Source organism: Acanthopagrus latus, chromosome 15, assembly GCF_904848185.1.
Source record: "Acanthopagrus latus isolate v.2019 chromosome 15, fAcaLat1.1, whole genome shotgun sequence".
NCBI lineage: Eukaryota > Metazoa > Chordata > Actinopteri > Spariformes > Sparidae > Acanthopagrus > Acanthopagrus latus.
Genome location: NC_051053.1, coordinates 9,456,172 through 9,471,826, shown reverse-complemented (window position 1 = coordinate 9,471,826; position 15,655 = coordinate 9,456,172). Strand labels below are relative to the sequence as shown.

Below are 15,655 nucleotides of genomic sequence, written 5' to 3'. Positions count from 1 at the left end.
GATCCTGTTTCAGTCTCACTCCCAGAGTCTCTCTCACAGTCCAACTGCTTCAAGACGAGGTGAGATGTTGCTGTTCAACAATTCTCTGCCAATGATGATTAACACAGAGTGAAGCATCGCCACCTTAAAGACGAACCACTGTGAATTCACACAGGAAGCCGGCACTGCAGCGGTGTGTTTTCAAGGTGTTTCCTCGGTGTCCCCCCGTCAAGCTAAACCCGCAGAAAGTTTATAATCATATGGATGCTGTTATAATGTTTTGTGATTGATATCCTGACCCACCAAACATCCTGGAAAGTGTCAAAATTACTTTTTTTTCACTCTAAATGACATAATAAAATAATTAAAATAAACTGGAGGCTGCCTGACTTTCTCACTTGCGGGACGGAGGCTGTTTTCTGGGGGAAAGTTCCCCAAAGTCTCAGTCAGGAGTGCTGACTGTCGCAGTGATTTATTTTCATAACAAATACTTGGTGAGTTAACGTTTTTTGGCGGTGACAGATGCTGTTTTTTGGCTAGAAATGTGATGAAGAGTCTGGAGGACAGACAGGAGGACAGACAGGAGGTCAGACATTCTCCCCATATCTGTGGTATTTTTTTCCTCTTATAAGTTGCCAAAGACAGTTACAGTTACTACGTTGCTTTTGTTTGGTCATGTAACGTTGCTTTTTGGGACATTTCTCTTTATTAAGTTGAGTGATGGACCTGTGTTAACAGACCCACCGACCGACACGCCCAAGCGACAGTGTGAATGGAGCTACAGACTGCAGCTGTTGGTTAAACAGGTAACAGACGGCAGTTTGAACTTTATCGTTGTGGGTTCACAAAAAAAAAAAAACTCCAGAAGACGTTTAATGTGTATAACAGAAGCTTCATTTGTACGAACATGAATAATATCAGGATATCAGCGGGAGCATAACATCCCAATGACATGTCCAATGAGAGATAACACTGTTATAATGAAACGGGAACAGAACTCAGTCCACTAAACCAGACAGCAAAGCAGCTGCAGATCCAGGGTACCAAGGTATAAAGGACAGGATTGGTTATGCCTGCCTCTGTTTTTAATCATAATTATCATACCTGACACATGGTCATAATGTGAATGTGAATATGTGATGTGCATGTGTGCATTTACTGTGCATATTTTGGCCTTTATTATTTATTATCATTGGGAGAGCTTCTGTCTGTGTATGTGTGAATATTTTGATGTTGTGTTGCTTCATGTACTGAAAATGTGTGTGTGTGTGTGTGTGTGTGTGTGTGTGTATCTATATGTGTGTGTGTGTGTGTGTGTGTGTGTGTATCTATATATGTGTGTGTGTGTGTGTGTGTGTGTGTGTGTGTGTGTGTGTGTGTGTTAGAACACTGAGAACAGATCAAAAGATCAAAGCAGAACAAAACTCTAGAACCTTAGAATTCCTGTGATGCATCAAAGCCACTCCATTCTACAGAGTTCATAGGTGGTTCATCTCCACAGTGAACCTCATTTCAATCCTAGATCTTGGACTGAATACATCTCAACGTCAGAGATAAAGAGCATATCTTCATTGATACTTTCACCTACTACAACTTCGTTTGAAGGTTAGAGGCGGAAAAAAGCAAGAAGAATCAGGAAGGACACCATTAGAGAATCTCATCCCAAAGAGGTAAATATCACCAAACAAACTCAAGTATTTTTTGAGATACATTTGCTAGTTGGCATGTACAGTTATTGTCTTTAATATTAAGAGTCTAAACACAAAACGTGTGCGTATATTATAAAGATATGACACATTGTTTTAGTTAAATTACTTGTACTTTGTTAGTTAAGGGCATTTACTCCCACAAAATTACCTTTGACACTCAACGATAATATTAATATTAATATAATATCAGATTATTTTGTATGTTTTAACTACAATTGTGATATAATTTATACACAAACAGTTTGATTCAACAGCAATATTGGTACCAACGATAGTTCAAGTGATAGCTTACACTTTTTTTTCATTAACAGAATACAAACATTCAACAAGGCTCTCGGGATCCAGAAAAAATGGAAGGAGCAGGAGGACATTCCACAGACAGGACAACAGGGCTAGGATCAACCTCCAGAGCCTCCAGCAGCATCAGTGAGAGTACTCTCTCCTCTGGTTCATCGACTACCTCAGATGTTGCCAGCAAGCTTGTCTCGGTGACAGTGGGTAGAGCTGCTGACAATCTTGATGAGCTGAGGCAATGTATCTCCAGGTGGGAGGCTGAGGGACACTCTGACACTGAGGATCATTGGGCATCTCACACCCAACAAAAGGTGAAGCAGCACTTGCATACGTTTTTTAACCTGAGGCAAGTGTTTGCAGAGCACCAAGGGGATGCAACAGAAGACATACTTGAAGACCTTCAACATTTGAACAAATCAGTGAAGGCAAATGACAAATCGCCACATAGGATGCACAAAAAGATCTGTAAGGGGTTTAAGTCGGTATGTCAGTGTTTTTCCATTAGTCATCCAAAAACAAAGGTGACTGATGAACAAGTCTTGGGTATGGCTGCAGGATCACAAAGCAGCAGCTCCACACTTGACTCTACATTGCATGGATCGTCTCCTACTGCCTCACTTCAAGCAGCGGAGCCTTGCATTGTGATGTCTCCTATCATGGAGGAAGACCTTGTCACAGACATGGATTTGACACCGGCACCCTTAGGACAGGACGGACATCTTGAACCTTCAGAGGTTCATGTGGATGAAGTCACTGGATCAGCCGGCAGTGGTTCTTACTTGAAAAAATCATTGAAGGCAGATAAGAAGTTGCGGCAAAGGATGCACAAAAAGATCTGTAGGGGGTTCAAGTTGGCATGTCAGTGGTTTTCCATTAGTCAACCAAAAGCAAAGGTGACTGATAAACAAGGCTTGTATGTGGTTGAAGGATCACAAAGCAGCAGTTCGACACTTGACTCTACATTGCATGGATCGTCTCCTAGTGGCTCACTTCGCTCATTTCAAGCAGTGGAGTCTTGCGTTGTGATGTCTGCTGTCGAGGAGGAAGACCTTGTCACAGACATGGATTTGACACCGGCACCCTTAGGACAGGACGGACACCTTGAACCTTCAGAGGTTCATGTGGATGAAGTCGTTGGATCAGCCAGCAGCGGTTCTTATTTGAAACAATCAGTGAAGGCAGATAAGAAATCGTCGCGAAGGACGGACAAAAAGATCTGTAAGGGGTTTAAATCGGCATGTCAGTGTTTTTCCATTAGTCATCCAAAAACAAAGGTGACTGATGAACAAGGCTTGGATGTGGTTGAAGGATCACAAAGCAGCAGCTTGACAAGTGACTCTACATTGCATGCATCGTCTCCTACTGCCTCACTTCAAGCAGTGGAGCCTTGCGTTGTGATATCTCCTATCATGGAGGAAGACCTTGTCACAGACATGGATTTGACACCGGCACCCTTAGGACAGGACGGACACCTTGAACCTTCAGAGGTTCAAGTGGATGAAGTCGTTGGATCAGCCAGCAGCGGTTCTTATTTGAAACAATCAGTGAAGGCAGATAAGAAATTGTCGCAAAGGATGGACAAAAAGATCTGTAAGGGGTTTAAGTCGGTATGTCAGTGTTTTTCCATTAGTCATCTTGAACCTACAGAGATTGATGTGGGAGCTGAGCAAAATGTGGATGAAAATGTTGACACTGCCAGCAGCGTCCCGACATCTCACTCTGCATCTACTCGACGACTGTCTACTACTGTTTCAATCAGTGCCAGTGAGGACACCATGACTGCTGAGAAAGCAGTCACAGACATTGATGCAACCCTTGGACCCTCCATGGTGCTGTCAGGAGCAGGACATTTGGATGAAGTCGATTGGTCAGCCAGCAGTTCTTCTTTGAAAAACTCACTGAGGGCAAATAAGAAGTCTTTTGGAAGGATTGGCAAAAAGATCATTAAGGGATTTAAGTGTGCATGGCAGTGTTTTTCCATTAGTCATCCAAAAACAAAGGTGACTGATGAACAAGGCTTGGATGTAGCTGAAGGATCAGAAAGCTACTCAACATGTGACCCTACATTTCATGAATTGTCTCCTACTGCCTCACTTCAAGCAGCAGAGCATTGTGATGTGACATGTCCTGTCACGCAGCAAGAACTTGTTTTGGACATGGATTCGACACCCGCACCCTTAGGACAGGACGGACATCTTGAACCCTCAGAGGTTCATGTGGATGAAGTCGTTGGATCAGCCAGCAGCGGTTCTTATTTGAAAAAATCATTGAATGCAAATGAGAAATCGCCACGAAGGATGGACAACAAGATCTGTAAGGGGTTTAAGTCGGCATGTCAGTGTTTTTCCATGAGACATCTTGAACCAGAGGTTCATGTGGGAGCTGAGCAAAATGTGGAGGAAAATGTCGAGACTGCCACCAATAACCTGACATCTGGCCTTGCACCTCCTAGAGAGCTGTGCAACACTTTCTCAAACAGGTCCAGTGAGGATACCTGGACTGCTGAGAAGGCAGAACAAGTCACAGGCATGACTAAAGGCACTACAGCTATCATGGCGTCGCCGGCACCAGGACATGTATATGAGGTCTTTGGGTCATCCAGCACTGATGCTAATTTGCCAAAACCAGGATCTCCATCCCCCCCAGTTAAAGACAGAAACCAGATCATGTGCGTGGACTCCACCTCAAGACATTCAGGACCGGACAGACATCTCGAAGATTCCCAAGATGACAAGAGCGCTGTCGACGTCATTGTCACAGGATTCATTGACAGCCTTACTAAAGAGTACGTATCTAATTTTCTCACTTAAATTCTTTGGCACACTGAAATACAATTGTGACATTTGTTGTGTTCTAACTCTGTTTTACTGATTTTTCTTTTTAAGGCAGCGGAAGGAAATGAGCAGAGGTGTTTATAGCGTGGACGTGCAGAAGAAGATGTCTGACAGCTTTGCAAAGGGGACGAAAGTTCTCATAAAAGAGCTTGATGCTGAGCTTTCAGCATCCCTCCAAAGATCTGCTTCCCAAAACAGTAGTGTGCACACAAGGAGTTCGACCTCTTCCCAATTATGTGGGAATGAGGCACTTGCCTGGGAGTTACTTTCAAGATTTACCAAGGAGTTGGATGTTACTGACGAACGTATGAGGCAGATTTTGAACCACTCCGGTGGGAAGGCTCCGTGTGATGTAGCTGCTGCAAAAACACCTGTTAGCATGTCATCCAGAATCATCAAGGACACTCAGAGCACTGAGGCGGTCAAGTTAATTCTGTCAGAGCCCAGTGATCAGAAACAAAGAACACCAGAGACAGAGACCACCAGAGTCCCAAAGAAAAAGTCATCGTGGTGGTGCGTCTGTATGAAGAAAATAGTCGACCCCCTACCCTCTGGAAGACAGGGCAATGGTTCAGGTTGCGTAGAACTCCCGCCCGTGAGGGAAGCCTGGACCGAGGTCAAGAAGAATGATGAGGCTCAGGATAAGCCTGCACAGACCAAACAGGCTTCGCTGCTAAAGAAATTACAGTCCTGTTTTTCCACCAGCAGATTTTCACCAGTTTCTCTGAAGGACTTGGGCGATGGTTCAGGTTGCGTAGAACTCCCGCCCGTGAGGGAAGCCTGGACCGAGGTCAAGATGAATGATGAGGCTCAGGATAAGCCTGCACAGACCAAACAGGCTTCGCTGCTAAAGAAATTCCTGTCCTGTTTTTCCACCAGCAGATTTTCACCAGTTTCTCTGAAGGACTTGGGCGATGGTTCAGGTTGCGTAGAACTCCCGCCCGTGAGGGAAGCCTGGACCGAGGTCAAGATGAATGATGAGGCTCAGGATAAGCCTGCACAGACCAAACAGGCTTCGCTGCTAAAGAAATTCCTGTCCTGTTTTTCCACCAGCAGATTTTCACCAGTTTCTCTGAAGGACTTGGGCGATGGTTCAGGTTGCGTAGAACTCCCGCCCGTGAGGGAAGCCTGGACCGAGGTCAAGAAGAATGATGAGGCTCAGGATACGCCTGCACGGACCAAACAAGCTTCGCTGCTGAGGAGAATCCAGTGCTGCTCTTCTAGCGAGTGCTGCTGTTGCTAATGTTAGCACCGTTACCACGCAGCAAGTAGGTCGCGGATTCGATTCCCGGCTTGTGCCTACTACCCCGTCCTCCCTCCTCCACTTTTCCCACCTCTCTCTCTCTCTCTCTCTCTCTCTCTCTCTAACCCTAACCCTAACCCTGATGCTCATGGGGATCTTCAAAAAGTGCCATGAGATATAACATCTGTGATTACACGTAATCTCAACAAAACTTGGCATAGGGCGTCACGGTGGAACAGTGGTTAGCACTGCTACCTCACAGCAAAGTGAGTTAGACTCCCCGTGTCTGCGTGGGTTCTCTCCAGGTGCTCTGGCTTCCTCCCACATATAACTTAATTTAATGTTAGACATAAGAATACAAATAAATTGGCTGAAATTTAATCTAGTGTTCTCTGTCTGGTCTATGGTCAAATATGTGTTGGTTGCGGTGGTATGTTGGAAAACTTTAATGTCCACATGAGGCAGCTGAGTTCATTACACAGGGCAGGACCAACAGCATTATGGCAGAAAACAATCTTACTTCAAGATCAGTTAATAGCAACAATATAAATAAAACTGTCCATTGTTGTCCGTGTCATGTCCTGAAACACAGCAAGACGTTAAGATGAGTAACTGGATTCTGAATTCCGGGGGATGCAGCGTCTCCTCGGTCTCTGTAGCTGTCTTCGTTGTCTGCGTGTTGTTGTAGCGGCAAGCTGCTAATGGTCGCTACTTTCAAATTAAAAGTCCCCCGCTAAGAATCCAGTTCTACACTCCAATGGGGTGCAATGTAAAGCTCTTATTTTGAAGTTTTAATTCAACCTGCCTCACTGTTCACACCCAACTTCATGCTTCATGTCACGTCACGTGTTCACGCCGACCCCAGTGGCCAAGTTACGGCTTTTTGGAAAAGAAGGAATATTACGCCTCCCTTTCAGATAGACAAGGTGGCATATTGCAGCCTTTACCTTGCTGCAAATGTGCCACCTTTTTTCTATCTAAAAGTGGCTACTGACTGACTTTCTCTCTAAAACAAGACAAGAGAGCCCTTTACTGATGGAGGGACAGACATCAAGACAGCTGCCTGCTGAGAAATCCTGGATAATTTAAGAAAGGGGCACTTGAGATATTTAAAAACCATCGTGCTTGATTCCCATAGCACATGTCCAGTTTGGAGCTGTGGAGCTGATGGGAGAATTCCCAGTAAGGTCATCTGAATACATCAGGAATGTTTGGGAACTGAAGGGTTTACTATCTTCTTTCCCATCATGTGGCAGCAGCGTTTACACCACAGTGCTGCTGTATGTGAGGGGATACTACAGCTATTCAATTCAGAATACACTAAAATAATCTAACAGGCATTTGTTTTACATTCGACAGCTGGTGAAATCACCTACTAGAGTCAATTATAATTGGGGTCAATGGTGAAAATCAGCAACATAAGCCCATATGTAGGGAATCATTTCTATAATAATAATTGTATTGATAAGTAAGAAGACAAGAGAAGTGGTAGAAAAAGTAATCATTTGGCTCTACTTTTAGGTTACTCATTCTATGTTCAAGCGATTAAAAGAAAAGGGAAACTAGTCACCAAATTGAAATTGTGATATGACAATTTAGCACGACAGGTCAAAATGAATATGGCAAAAAGCTTAAGTTTATAATGGCAATAGAGGAAGTAAAAGGAAATGACAGTATATGAATCATATAAAGATGAAAATATATAATCAATGTTGTGGAGGAGTCGACATGGAGAAGCTTAAATGGATGTGTTGTAACTGAAACAGGAAACAAAGATGAACAAGATTATTGGAAAGGAAAAATGTAATGGCAAACATCGCTCATGATTAAAAAATATGTGTGGACGAGGGTGCCCTCATGTGGTCGAATATATTACAGCAGTGTTGCAAAAACAACATATGACAAAAACACTGTAGTACTCTATTTTTTAAAATTAGTATGAAGGTTGTAGATGTCCACCAGTGCCCTCACTACCAACTCACAAACTATCTATGATGATAAACCACGAATGAAACCTGAACACCAGGCTGACAGAAATACAGCCATGAACAAAGAAACCATTATTTATGGTCTGAAGTGCAACAGCCTGTAAAAATGTCAGTGTGGGCATCTTAACCCTGTGATGTGATGTGTTTGATCACACATAATGTAGAAGTCCTGCTGCTTTCTTCAAAGTGAGGATGACCTGAAACACAGCATTCTGAATGAAAAGTTGTTTTAAGGTCACCTCAAGTCATGGCTCTTGCATAAAGTGACGGAAGATATTCAAACCTTAATATAAACCTGGAATATAAGTTTCCCAAGTATACACACACACACAGACACACACACACACACACACACACACACACACACACACACACACACACACACACACACACACAAATAAGCTCTGTGGTTACGACAGACATACGGTACTTACACGTTTTGTTTGTACGACACAAAATACATCATGAAATGTCCCACAATTTAATCATAAAGTGCTCATAAACAGTACTTGATGGCAAATGTCCGAGTTTGTTGGGGACGTTCAACATCCTCATAGCGAACGCCAAGACTCATTTACTCACTTGGCTGTCTTTACTATTCATTTTGCAAATTTTTTGGTAAATACCTCAAAATCAGTAGAGAGAATAAGCCTAAAAGGTAAAGTTGTTGGCAAGACACCAAACCTATGAGCTGCAACTCCCTGGAAGGATCTGTGAAACTGAGTGGAGCTGGAGACACAGGTGAAAATTCCCTGTACATTCATCAATACATGTGACATCTTTCATTCTCACACTGTAATTTAATCTATTGTTTGTTATCAAAACATAGATTACGGAGATTTTAAGGTTAGGATTAGCAGCGAGAGCATACATTATGTCAGTGCAGGTGCTCAGAAGTACAAATAATAAAACGTGTGTGTTTGTAGTCAAAGCAGTTAGCAAAACAATGTTGTGACCTCATGAGGCCTCACGTGACTTCAGGCTTCTGAGGCTCTGTCAAATCCACACAACTGTTTGTCATCCATAACTATATATTTGGGTCAGCTGTATTTATATCTCATAAGGGAGACCCTCATTTACAGCTGGCAAGGTGTGTGTGCATGTGTGTGTGTGTGGTTATGGCTTAGATTACCTTCAGGACACATTTCAGGGGCATTTGGGGCAGAGGGGGCAAAAGCAATCAGAAAACAGTTGATTTTTGGCTCAGTGGGAAAGGTTAGGGTTCGGTTCAGGTAGGAAAAAGGTTATTTTAGTTCTCTTAAAATGATTAAATCCAAATCTTGGGGATAAAATTCCCTGTTTTCCAAATGTTCCGCTCAGGGGAGGGTTGGTTGTGTCCCAGTCTGGTGACATTGTAAGTGTGCAAGTGCAGAGTGAGCAGCTGATGAAGGAATCATTTCCCTGATCAGAGGGTCAAATCCAAATTTGATTGGTTCTCATCTTAAAGGTCCCAATGCTTTAAAAACCCTTCAGATGATAAAACAACTATTTAATAACAACATCAGAGTGCTAGTGATTATAATAAAAAGTCTGTGTGTGTGCCTTATGTTGCTCTGTATAAATGTCACCATAAATTACAAACAGCAATTAAGAGCTCATTTAAAACAGCAGTGACATTGTCATTTATGACATAATTTATCAAATCTGGGCTCCACAATCTTAACATGCTCTCGTCTGTGATTAATGGGTTTATTGATTTTACAGTTAATATGTAAACATGTACAAAATGTTCCTATTTTCTCTCTTACTTATCAGACTTATATTGCTGCCCCTCTTATCTGCAACTATCAATTATCTTGCTTCTCTGAGGTTGTAATTGTTAAAGGACTCATATTTTGCTCATTCTAAGGTTCATAGAATAGTTTACATGATTTAATGCTAAAAAGAATACATCAGTTCTTTCTCATTCTGTCCATCGCAGCAGCACTTTTTCTCCTACTCTGTCTGAAATGCTCTATTTTAGCTCCTGTCTCTTTAAGGCCACCAAGTCTCCTCTGATTGGTCAGCTCACACACGCCTGACCCAGCACTGCTTAAAAACCACGGAGCAAAATTAATCGTTACTCGCCAAGACAGCTGCTAGGCTTGAATTGTGCAAATGTGTGACCTGGTGACATAGTGTGACATCACAAAGTCACAGGATTAAAAGCGGGACTGCCAACGAGGCGTTTCAGGAGCAGTGTTTTCTGTGGGAGAGAGGAGCATCAGTTTGTGCTGACTACTGACACAGTAGGTGTCCTTTAAGACCCCTTTGTTGTTGAATTTTTTTTTCCAGTTGTTGTTGCAAGTGTATAGTTTATCAGCTGCTCACCTGATCTCTCCATCTCTCTGTCCACCTGTTCCTGTTGGCTCACCTTTGTTTCCTGGTTATCTCGTTACTTTGCTGTTGCTACTGCTTCTTTTTAGCTGCTGTCTGTTGACCCTTGCTTTGCTTGTGCCTCTGGGTCATATTTCCTGGACCGGTTGCGAGAGCCATGTTCTTTAGTCTTTCATTACAAGAGTGTCAGTGTGATGAAATGTTCTTTCTAATAATAACTAGAAAAATTTGTATTTCCTACGAAAATACAGTGTGAATGCTGAAGGCTGAAACGCCTTCGGAAATCTGCTGAATATACTCCCGAAAAGTTGAGAGAGTCGAAAAGCTGGAAAAGTTGCAAAATTAAAGACCGAAAGAGCTTAAAAAGTTGAACATGTGATAGTTGAACAGTTCCATAGCTGAACAGAAAGCGGAATGTTTGAAGGAGTTGAAAAGGCAGAAAGATGAATATGTGAAAAGGCCAAAAAGTTATAGAGCACTAGGCCTGAAAGAGCTTGAAAAGGTGAAAAAAGACTGACAAGGCCAAAAAGTTGTAGAGTAAGAAGCCAGAAAGAGCTTAAAAAGGTGAAAAAATAATGAAAAGCCGGAAAATTTTCGAGTAAGAGGTCAAAAAGAGCTTAAAAAAGTGAAAAAAAGACTGACAAGGTGGAAAGTTAAAGGTAGAAAGAGCTTAAAAAGGTGAGAAAAGTCAGAAAAGGTGGAAAGTTAAAGGCAGAGAGAGCTTAAAATGGCTGCATCGTCTTTGTAAAGGAAAAGATGTGGGATCCAAATCCAGCTGAAGAGAAGTCTTTCTCCAGATTTTCCAGCTGCTCATCACTCTAAAGATGATGTCACACAGTGTAACTCAGGCACCACACACACATTCTTGAGATACACACGCTGGAGAAATAGGAGAGACAGAGATGATGAGGTCCCCATAAGAATGAATGGGAAAACTCCTCCCAAACCCCTGCGATTTTGGAAAAAACTTTAATGTTTAGGGCAAAAATATCTATATGGTGAGCGAGTAGAGACCTGGCCGAACTCGGTCATCTGGTTTTTATTTCTGGAAAGTGAGAAATGAGGGCACAAACGCGCGAGAGAGAACAGGTACCGTCTGCTCTTCACCAGTAATTTCGGCTCAAAATTAACATTGCGGCTTATGGGAGAGCTCTCTTGTCGCTCTCGGGCTTCTAAATCCCAAACCGTAAGTCCCACATCTGAAATGAGACCATCACCCGAAAGCCAATAAGATTTCCTACATTTCTATGTATACATTGTCTATGTTGAGTAAAAGGTTTGGGCTCCAAATCGAGCTGAAGAGAATTTTTTCTCCCGTTTTTGGAGCTGCTCTACACTCTGGGGTGCGGCAGTTGATGATGTCACGCACTCTAGCCGACGCAATACACACCCATTATAAACTCAGAAGAGGAGCAAAAACGACTCAAAAGTAAAACTGCGATGATTTCAAAACCGTACAGGATTTTAAAAAACGGAATACACCGGTAATGGATCACCCCCTAACCCACCGGTAATGAAGATTACAAGGTTGAAAGAGCCTAAAAAGCTGAACATTTTAATATTTGAATGGTTTCTATAGCTGAAGGTACGCTGAAGTTATAGCAGAATGAAATTTGGAAAAATCCCCATATGGATGAATGGGAAAAATTTGGCAGAAAAAGCTGAATAGTTCCAAAAGTATAAAAGATAGAAACGAGAAAAATACAAGCCATCATGTCCTTAAAGGCTGAAACAGCTTAAAAAGTTGAACATATTGATAGCTGAACAGGAAGCGGAATGGTTGAAGGAGTTGAAATGACAGAAAGATGAATATTTTAAGAAGATGAAGAGACAGGAAGGTTGAAGAGGGCTGAAAGATTAAGATTTAAGATTAAGATTAAGATTTGAAGGAGTAGAAGAGTGTTGAAAAACGTACGGAAGCAGGAATAATAATAATAATAATAATAATAATAATAATAATAAATTAGTGCCTTCAGCATTCACACTAATAATACATTCCAGAAGAACAATAGTGTGAATGCTGACACAGCATTCACACTAATAAATTCCAGAAGAACAATAGTGTGAATGCCTTCAGCATTCACACTAACTAGACAATTCCCCACCGGGGAATCGTGAGAGTGGGCTGTGCGCTTTGCCCCGTGATGAAAAACAAACATGGTATCAGCAAAATGTCTTCACCATCAAGTGGGAAAGGCCTTAAAGAACACAGTCACCAAGTTTTGTGGTCTCTGTTTGAGAAATGTGGTAACAGGAGCGAGTTAGAGAAGGGTGCAGTTTCACAAATCCTCCTCCTGATTTACAGTGGAGTTAATGGGACAGTTGAGACCTACTCTTGTTGGTTAGAGGCAGATAATTCAAAAACCCTGAATCCCACCGAGAAAATAGACACATTGGGAGAAAGAAGACAAGTGTGGCTATAACTCTAGAAAATTTCATTGTTTTTGAGTGAAATTTGTGGCTGGGAGCATCATGTCTTACAACGCGAAAAATTGATGTTCCGAAAAACTGAATGATAGCATACCGAGTCAGATCGAACCGCACGTTTTGATGTATTGTTTGTTTGTGTGCACTCAACGGTGTGGGACGAGTTAGCGACAGAAATAATGGCTCTCAATGTACAGTGGATTGTAAAATAAATAGAGAGAGAGAGAGAGAGAGACAGACTGTCTGTGCTGGCCCAGCTGATCTCGGCTGCCACGGTGATCGTTGCCGACCACCCCTGGCAACGGACTGGGGCAGCTGATTTCTGAGCCCTTTCAGCCTCACATGCAGGACGTCAAACCGGTGCTATATCTTCAAAACCATACATGATAGAAGCAATTTTTTTTCACGATAAAGCCAGAAAGGACTTAAAGAACATGCTCACCTTCGTGGTCCTCGTGTCAGAAATGTGGTAACAGGAGCGAGTTGAAAAAGGGTGCAGTTTCGAAAATCTGCTTCCCGATTAACAAAATTTCTGAGGTTTTTTTTGAGCCTCTCTCACTCTGTCAGTTGGTCTCCTGCACTCTGCTGCGCGAACATTCCGCCATACACACTCATTGAAAACACTGAATTTTCCCGAAATCACTCATCATCGTTAAAGGGTCAGAGTTCAAAAACTATACATCGTAGGAAAAAAGTTCAAATACAACTTAAATAGTCGAGACTTGTGCCTACGTTTTAAAGTTTGAATGGTGTTTCTAGGTCAACGTATGCCAGAGCAGGAGATGTTTGAAAACTGTTGCAGATTTGCGACATTTTTGACCTCGTCCCATTCATTGCTTATGGGAAATTTTTCTGCTATAGAGGTGTCCATAGTGGGCTGGCGAGCACAGCCCACTAATTAGGAGTAAAAAAGGAGAATACCAGCTTCCAAAATGTAGTTGAGTGAGAGTACAAAGTACAAGTAAATACACAAGTACTTCTGAATTGTACTTTATTAGGGTTGTTGGGTAAATGTACTACATTCCATCTCTGCTGTACTAAGAAGTTGATTGTGGTGCGCGTGGCACTGCAGGTGCTGCAGGTGAACCGTGGTCGCCATCTTGCGGCTAAAGGCGAAAGTACAAGAAGCAAGAACCTTGAGAGAAGTCCCACTCTGACAGTATTTCCAAGTACCACTGCGGTCAGTTAGTCTAAGGCCGTCCAAAACAGATAAATACACTTTATATCCTAAATATAGATTTTATACATGAACGGAAGCACTGATATATATATATATATATATATATATATATATATATATATATATATATATATATATATATATATATATATATATGAGTTTATTCTATTCTATCCTATTTCTTACCTTTTAATTATATTGTTTATCTTTTTTACTGTTGTCATTGTTTCTTGTCCCGTTTGTGGGACAATAAAGGAGTACTGATACTGTCTCTGATATATTTTGTTTCGTGTGAGCCATCGCTTTTCCATAGACAATCTGCTGTAACGGAAATTGATGTGGTGTCGGTCTCCTAGCAACCGCGAACGGTTGTCCACCTGCTTAGTTGAAGACGCTGAAGCCCTTGAAAGTCCCTCCGCTGTTAACTTTGAGCGACCGTACCCTATATTAATCCCACTATTTTTTTTTTTAAACAAAGGTAACTGTGAGTCAAATCTGTGGCACATTTAGCGAGAAGTAATTACCGTTTTATTAGCTGGCTGCAGCGCACCACAAACGCGGTTTGGTCTTTCAGGAGGAGAGCTGATGATTGAGAAGCTCAGTCTGACTTGTGATGGACGGCTGTCACACCGACAGCTCGCATGTTGTCACTCTTATTGTGGCCTGCCACTGGATGGCAAGGACATGCTGATTTACAGCAATGTCGACAAAAAGCTGGAGGTTTGTTCAAGTTCTGTTAACTATGAGTTGTGTAACTTACAGAAAACACCCTTCGGCTTACGAACGTCTATTGGCTAGCTAGCGTTAGCTACTTAGGCTGTGTGTGCAAGTGTAATTAACATTGAAGGCTTACCTTTTCTAACCACAGACATTTCTTTGTAATGTCAGTATTAAGTTAATGTATTTAGCATCGGAAAACGCTTTTTGTCCATTGACCTGTTTGTTTTGTATGAGGTCATTATTATCCAAGTGTCATAGAAAATGGGCTACAATAAGGTAAGACACAATAATATCTTACAGTATAGTATATAATTTCTATTGCTCGGTATTTTAAGGAGGGGAAAGAAATTGTGGTCTGTCATTTACAATTTTGTATTGAATTGTAATCAAACTCATGTATGTAGCTTAGGTTATTCGTTTGGTAGGCTAATACAAGGGCGGTGTTGTATGTATTTTCTCCAAAGCCACTGCTGCTCACAGGCCACCATGGTGAGATCAGTGCCATGACTTTTGGAAAAGGTAGCAGACCTGTCCTCCTCTGCTCTGCCTCTGCTGACTATATCATCGTCTGGGATATTGAACTGTGCCAGAAGAGGACACAGGAGGGTAAGGACACAACTCTGTGTGTGGTCCCTTGATTGAGTTTTGTTCTGTTTTATCCACCATTGGCAAGTCTAAATCGATGTTGTTCAGTGTTACGTTGTCATTCACATTAGATTGTAGAGGGCACCTTTGCACATCCTATTTTGGACTTTTTCCTTAGTGAAAATCTTAACAAGCCTGCTGCCTAGTGAAATGTTACCAGACAGGTCAACCTCATTGATTTGTGTGCAGGTAAGGTTGCGGCAGGAACAGTTATCGGGACTTCGCTGGGTGAAGTCGTTCATCTTGCATTCTGTTTATCTGATGAACGAGTGGCTGCGTGCTCAGGAGCAACTGTGTATGTTCTGAGCTCAAAGGTACAA

The 15,655-nt window shown here is 42.1% G+C and overlaps 2 protein-coding genes across 10 annotated transcripts in view; both read left to right on the top strand.

The window, feature by feature from the left end:
- Positions 1-2,005: 2,005 nt before the first annotated feature.
- Positions 2,006-6,440, top strand: LOC119033760. Of its 3 annotated transcripts, XM_037124247.1 has the most exons (4): positions 2,006-4,767; positions 4,868-5,606; positions 5,699-5,780; positions 5,873-6,440. In XM_037124247.1, the coding sequence occupies exons 1-4, from the start codon at positions 2,039-2,041 to the stop codon at positions 5,890-5,892; spliced, it is 3,570 nt and encodes a 1,189-aa protein (XP_036980142.1). In that variant the 5' UTR covers positions 2,006-2,038; the 3' UTR covers positions 5,893-6,440. The 3 variants fall into 3 exon arrangements, with proteins under 3 accessions (XP_036980142.1, XP_036980141.1, XP_036980140.1); XM_037124246.1 differs by having other exon boundaries at positions 4,868-5,780; XM_037124245.1 differs by having other exon boundaries at positions 4,868-6,440.
- Positions 6,441-14,307: 7,867 nt separating this feature from the next.
- The window catches only part of wdr27 (WD repeat domain 27), a 43,145-nt gene continuing 41,797 nt past the window's right edge, over positions 14,308-15,655 (top strand). For 4 of the 7 annotated variants that reach the window (XM_037124640.1, XM_037124637.1, XM_037124636.1 and 1 more), the window contains exons 1-4: positions 14,309-14,448; positions 14,545-14,690; positions 15,155-15,296; positions 15,525-15,649. In XM_037124640.1, coding sequence (XP_036980535.1) covers positions 14,556-14,690; positions 15,155-15,296; positions 15,525-15,649 — 402 coding nt within the window. In that variant the 5' untranslated portion in view covers positions 14,309-14,448; positions 14,545-14,555. Of the gene's footprint in view, positions 14,449-14,544; positions 14,691-15,154; positions 15,297-15,524; positions 15,650-15,655 lie in introns of all 7 variants that reach the window. The other 3 variants (XR_005079451.1, XM_037124635.1, XM_037124639.1) reach the window with 2 other exon arrangements.